Source organism: Motacilla alba, chromosome 10 (assembly GCF_015832195.1).
Source record: "Motacilla alba alba isolate MOTALB_02 chromosome 10, Motacilla_alba_V1.0_pri, whole genome shotgun sequence".
NCBI lineage: Eukaryota > Metazoa > Chordata > Aves > Passeriformes > Motacillidae > Motacilla > Motacilla alba.
Genome location: NC_052025.1, coordinates 8788723 through 8795425, shown reverse-complemented (window position 1 = coordinate 8795425; position 6703 = coordinate 8788723). Strand labels below are relative to the sequence as shown.

Below are 6703 nucleotides of genomic sequence, written 5' to 3'. Positions count from 1 at the left end.
TCACTTTTCCAGAGCACACTGTAATAGCCAGCATAAATATCCTCTCTGCTATTGTTTTTGTGGAGGCTGCCAGGTCAGATTACACTGAAAATCAAGATACAGATATTTTATCTTTGTTCTGTTTGGCACAGGAGAGACATTTGACCTCTGTTTAGAGCATTTCTTGCCCTGTTGTTCCCCAGGCTTTTCATCATACATCCCACTAAGCATCCCACATTTTAGAAACTACTTTCAAGTTCCCAGCACCCACCAGCTCATTCCCACTGTGGACAGCTTCAGGCACTGCAGCCCCCTGGATGGCTGCAGGCAGATACCCAGAGCACTCAGCTGCCACACACGGGCGTCACCCCTGCAGGAACTTGAGAGAGGAACTGAGCACAGTCCTGCACCATGGACTGCTAATCCCTTTGCTCAGAGGAGGCAAGCTGGAGTTTAGAGAACTGGAAGTTGGAGAACAAGCAGACATTTATTCAGAGCCAGCAGCTTGAGGGGGAGGACCACCAGCTCCTTCCTGCCTCCGCGGGACTTACCGTCCCTGAATGCCCCTTTTTGTCCTTGTCCCCACATCTGTGGCCGGCCAGCACAACGCTGCTCTGTCCAGCACGGGGCCGTGGCCGCTGCACGCCTGCCTCGGGGCCCAGTGGCCAGCAGAAGGAGAAGCAGGGTGGCCACTGCCAGCCACAGTGATGCTGAGCTGGCTGCCAGGCTGAGCTTTCCCAAGAGGAAGTTGGCTGCCCACTGGACTTGCAGCTTTAACAGGCATCAGGGCCCCCAGCTTGGAGACAGGGGCATGACAGACAGACAGCCTTTAAAAGAGTAAAGCCCAACACCCTCAGAGAGTACAGCTGCTCAGGAGGACTAATCCAAGCAGGTTGAACTTCACCAACACACTGTACAGTTGTCATCGTAACATGGACCAGAAACTCCAGTTTCAGTAAAAAGCATGCACATGTGAGAGAGGCAGCAGCAAGTCTTGGCAGAGAAGAAACAAGAGCTCTGTCATTCTCTACAAGCAGGAGCAGCTCTCAGAGGAGCCTAATTGCACCCATCTATGTTAGTAAATTTTGGCCTACAAAACCATCAAGTTGCTTTCAATCACGATGGTGAAGATGGACCTTTTGGATGGGATTTTCCACTCAGGCTGTGTTAGCTCTAGTTTGCAGTGCAGGACTGCTCGGGTGCTCCACAAGTCCTTGTCTCAGGTCAAAGCACCAGCAATACAGTGAATATAAACTGATGCATCTACGTAACCACCAAAACACTCATTGTCTGAGCACCAGCACCCATCCGATCTAATAATCAGAAAGGTTTTTTAAAATAAAAATACTTAACATTTATTCACCTTTTAAGTCACCATAGTAAAATTGTACACGCTGTGAGTAACCCAGGAAAATTATTCAAAAGCTACTAGAAACATAAGGCAATTTGTACAACCATTGAAAGAAATACACAGCATTTTGAAAACAGAGTGAAATATTACTAAAACAAGACAATGCTTGATACACACTAGAGTGACAAGAACCAGCATTTTTAAACAAAAATAAAGATGTCATGGCTACAAGTATTATACAGTGATAAATACTTCAAAAATATATTAAGATATATGGAAATTCTCACTTTGTAAGGGAAATCCAGAGAAATTCCAGCCTTCACTGGATTTCAATATACCAATTAAGGTTTAATATTTAAGTTCTTTTCCTTTCAGTAGGAACCAGTACTGCAGCCATTACTGTCCTGTATCAATACTTACCTTCTTGTAGTGTAATGAATTCAGCCTTATGTTACATTAAGCCCTAATGCTTCTAGCATCACAGGCACCAACTGCCCTAAATCAACAAATGAGTTGCCTTCTGATTACAAGTGCTGTGCACCACGTTTGAAGCCATAAGCCATGTTAGATCACAGTCAACGTTCACCCACTTTACAGCATTAATGAACGCGGGTTCCAAACTTGCCTCCACGTAAATAAGACGTCTTCCACAGAGGGTTTAGTAGCAAGCCCACCATAATGTTTTCCTAGCATAACATCAAGCACTCAGAAGTTACAGTACATGAACCATGCTTAAGTTTAGGTTACACCTTCAAAAAAGAAAGTCCAGAGGAAGTTTGGAGACAACAGGTTTTGAACACGCACAAATAGTGCTCTAGTACACATCTGTTTGTGCCGTTACTGGGTAGTGACTGAAGCAGTTTATAGCCAAGGATTTGGTGAGGCAGTTTTCTGAACCAGTTTAAAAATATAGACTTCTTCTTAGAGGGTCTGTTCTATACAAAATAAAGTGAAATCTGGTAAATTGTCAGTTCTGAGAGCACTTTCCCTCGGCAAGATGCGTTCGTGGGCCTACCGCACCAAGAGGAAAGCCAACCCCGCCATGCCGATGCCCGCCGCCGCCGCCACGATGGCGTTGCCGATGGTGCTGCTCTGCTCAGCCGCCTCGGAGCCGGGCCTGCCGAAGAAGCGACAGAAGCCATCCTGCAACAGCAACAGAAAGGACACTCAGTTGCTTAGCTTGCTAGCTGGGTTTCTTTAACAAGCCTTTGAGCGCGGTTTCATCCTCCCAGCTCAGCCTCTGTCAGCTGCAGAAGTCTCTATTCCAATCGTGGAAGTCTAAACCCACTGCCCTGGGCACAGGCAGGAACATTTTGTGAGAGCTTTTGCACAAGGCAACAGAAAGGAGTAGCTACAAGTGCTTGCATACTTAGCTCAGGAGACAATTGGACACTTCCTATTGAGATGCTCAGGGTGTCGTTACATATTTTTGCCCTTTTAGGCAAGTTTCTTATGGAAGCTGACAGCACTGTTCCTCCTACTTTAAGTTTCAGAAAGCATCTAAAACACAGGATATGGAAATTTCCACTTTGAAGACAGAAGGCCAAAGCCAGTCCCATCTCAGTGGATGTGGGACTGATTACACACTCTCTTGGAAAGGCCGGGTGGACACTGCTCAGAGCTGACCTATGACAGAGCAAAGCTGGCAGCTGCTCTCCCAGATCATTGTGATAATCAGAAGTGGCAGCAATACAACTCCAGATGGTCGTGTTTGAACTCTGCTCCGCAGATGTCTATGTAAACAAGTTATACTCTTAATTTCTTCCGGAACTTTGTTCTTTACACTTTGATTTGTGAGAACAGGCAATATGATTTTGCCAATTTTGCCAAGTGACAGCGTTCTCTGCAGCCAACTACCACACTGTTCTGAGCGGCCAGATGGACCAGTGACCACTGGAAAACCAAGTTCATTTTGGTCTCTGGAAAAGTCAACGAAACCAGTGGCTACTTCCCCTCCTTTCTATTTTTAGTGCTTATTTGTACTGACATAAAGTATTCCACTAGGACTGGAAATAGGAAATGAGCAGTCTTGTGGGATAGCTGACATTTTGTTCAGAAACACAGGCAGAGCTGCACCAACGCCTTAAAAGCTGTACCTCCAAGTGTGCATCTCTCGGGGTGGGCAAAATGCCCACACCTATCCCCCCAGCCCCGACCTGACCGGCTTCGGGACGGACAGGAACAAGAGCCGCAGGCTGGAGGCTGGGTGCCTTAACGCACAGGTGTACTTAAGAACAGGGACAGGCTTGTGCTCACACCTGGGAGAGGACCTGTGCCAGCCTGCTCGCCGGAATCCGGGGGAAGGCAAACCTCGCTCCCTCGCCCAGCAGCATCACTCCTGCGGTATCAGGAGGCTGCATCCCCACGGGGCCACGTGCGGGCAGCAGGAGGGGTCTGGCTACGCCACAGAACTGGGCGCCCGCAGGCACCCCAATGGCCCAGGGACACACCAGCGTGTGTCGCGATGGCCAGCAGCGCCTAGGGACAGACCGCGTGTCGCGATGGCCAGCAGCCCTCAGGGACACACCGCGTGTCGCGATGGCCAGCAGCGCCTAGGGACACACGGCGTGTCGCGATGGCCAGCAGCCCTAAGGGACACACTGCGTGTCGCGATGGTCGGCAGCCCCGGGTGCACGCCCATCGCCGGCAGTAACGCGGGCACGTCTCCCCCCGGGCTGAGCCGCTGCACGGAGCCGGGGGCTGCCCTGTCCCGCTAGGGGGGCGAGGGTCCCGGCACCCGCCCCAGGCCGCTCCCCGCCGCCCCGTCCCCGCTCACCCATCCGCCGTGCGCCTCCAGCCACTCGCCGCGCTCCTCGGCCAGGTACGCGGCCAGGTGAGCGGCCAGGCAGCGCGGCCCGTCGCTGCAGCCCCGCTCGGCCAGCGCGGCCGCCAGCGTGCCGGCGAACACCACGAGCGCCAGCAGCCGGCCCCAGTTGAGGCCGCCGTCGGCCTCCAGCTGGGCCGCCACCCTGCCCAGCAGCGCGGCCGCCTCCCGCGGCTCGGCCCGCGCCAGCGGCGCGCAGGAGCGGAAGAAGGGCCGCTCCTGCCGCTCCAGCTCGGCCGCCGCCCGCCGCAGCGTGGCCGCCGTGGGGCTGCAGGGCAGCGCGGCGCCGCCGGCGCGGTGCTGGAAGTAATCCTCCAGCAGCAGCGCCGTCTCCTCCTTCAGCGAGCGCGGCATGGCGGCTGCCCACGGCGGCGGCCCCGCAGCAGCAGCTGCCGCCGACTAAGAGGCGGGGCGGCCCCTCCGCCCGGCCCGGCCCGGCCCAGCCCGGCCCGCCCCGGGCGCTCCCCTCCTCCGGGGCGGGGCCAAACGGGCACGTTCCCATCGGGAGGGGACCGCCCGCATCCCTGGAAAGACATCTGAGGCGGACTGCTGCGGGCCTCGCCGGGCAGCCGAGGGAGTTATCGGGTGCTGGCTCTCGAATACTTGTTTTAATTCCTTTTGCCTTTTTTGTTCTACATTAGTGGCCCGCCCGAACCTGTATTCTTTTCATCAAAGGAGATATAGGTTTTTCAGGGTCATGGGGTGAGTTTTTTACCCAGCAAATGCAGTGGCCTTTGCTTTTTGATGAGCATATAGGCGAAAGATAGGATTAGGACCTTCATGGTGCAAAGGCCGGGCCCTGCACACTGCTGGCGTTGGGCAAAGCGGCTGAGAACAGCGCTGGCCGAGGGTGTCATTTGCAGAGCACACGGAGCTGCCCGGCGGCACGTCTGCCCTGCACCCCGCCGTGCCCAGCGCCCAGGCAGCTCCGAGCACCGCCAGCTGCTGCCCAGCCCACCGAGGCTCCCTGAACACCGCCCAGCGCGGGGGCAGGCCCGGCACAGGCTGCACGCAGCGTGTGCGTCCTGCTCAGCGCCGATCGCGGGTGAGGTGCTGAAGGCGGCGTGCGGCAAAGCGTGGCTGTGACCGCGCTGTCGCAGCGCAGCCCTGCCGTGCCCGTGCCGGCAGAGGCACCGCGGCTGCCCTCGCCTCTGGTCCCGCAGCCGGCTCAAGGTGCCCAACGCGTCAGCACAGGACTGCTTGGCTTCACTCCATCTATCTTGAGATACAGCTGTCTCCATGTTACATCCCCATTAGAAAATCTAAAAATAGGTGTTTGGAATCAATCCTGTTGCAATTTCTCAGATCGCTATCAAGAATTGGCCTGATCTCTTAAGAGTCCCTCCTAAGGCGAACTTTAGTTCTACATCCCTGTTCTTGGCTTTTGTTTTGTTTTGAAGCAGGGAAATAGAGTCTGTTTATGTGCTAGAGCAGTGGCTGGAATGAGATCTGTACTTTTCACAAGAGTTTTACACACATGCTTTTAAAACTATTTTTCCTTATGATTGTTAATCCTGGAGCAGGAATTTCCTATTGCATTCCTCACAGCAGGAGTGCAAGAGGGAGAGGCTGCTCTTTCTCTAGCAATATCCTTTTCCACCCTTCCTGTTTATATAGCACTTTTGTTTAACAGGACAGGGCCCAGCTACAGCTCCCTTCTCTCCACATGCTTATGGAATAGAGGTGTTTCTGACACAAATAGTTTGACATAACAGCAGGGAAATCTCGAAACCATGGGTTTTCCAAAGCCTCCCCGGACAGCCTTTAGTGAGTAAAAAACACAATGGGTACTTCAGTGTCCTGTTCCTCTAAGTGTCATTTATCTGATGGGAAGTTGAAGCCCATCCTGCTTGATGTTTTCACCATTACCTCAGGCACAAAGTGGTGATTTTCACAGGTGGCAAGCCCATGCACCCACACACAAGTCCAAAGGCAGTGGGCCTGAAGCGCAAAACCCACATTTCTCCATTCGAGAACAGAAGTGCAAGATGCAATGTCAGACTCATTCTCACTGGATCTGGTGACAGTTTGGCCACTGATGTCACTCAGAACAAGCTGGCTCAGCACTTTCCCCAGGCCCTCAGAAGAGGGGAAATGAAACAATGCACCTAAATTAAGAAGGTGCTTTTTTCGGTGACTAAACTGACCACTTCCACTAGCCACCTTCAGGCTGACCATAAAGCCTACAATGAAGTCGACAGGACAGCTGGCCACAGCTCAGTTCTCTCCTGAGAAGGCAGAAAGCTGAACTGCTGCACCTCCAGGTGATCTGCACATCTGGTTTGCCCAAAAAGTCACAGCCTGGGCCTTCAACAGAATTTCAGTGCCTGGCTTTTCACTGGCATCCTGCTGCAACCCAAGGAGCTCCCACAAAACACATACCCTGCATTTTCCAGTTCCTTCCTGAGTATCCAACAAGGATCTGGAAAGAAATCATTACATTAGCTGTGATCCTTCTGAGGAGGAAAACAATCTGAGTTCTCGCCTCCTGAATGCAGGGGGAACTGAGATGGCACTCAGTTCAAGCACTTCCACGGGCTGCTCACTCC

General features: G+C 53.0%; 1 protein-coding gene across 1 annotated transcript; it reads right to left on the bottom strand.

The window, feature by feature from the left end:
• Positions 1 to 1308: 1308 nt before the first annotated feature.
• Positions 1309 to 4589, bottom strand: BCL2L10 (BCL2 like 10). The gene is made up of 2 exons (XM_038147345.1): positions 4107 to 4589; positions 1309 to 2473 (listed from the first exon to the last, which is right to left on the bottom strand). The coding sequence occupies exons 1-2, from the start codon at positions 4506 to 4508 to the stop codon at positions 2342 to 2344; spliced, it is 534 nt and encodes a 177-aa protein (XP_038003273.1). The 5' UTR covers positions 4509 to 4589; the 3' UTR covers positions 1309 to 2341.
• Between the last annotated feature and the right edge of the window lie 2114 nt (positions 4590 to 6703).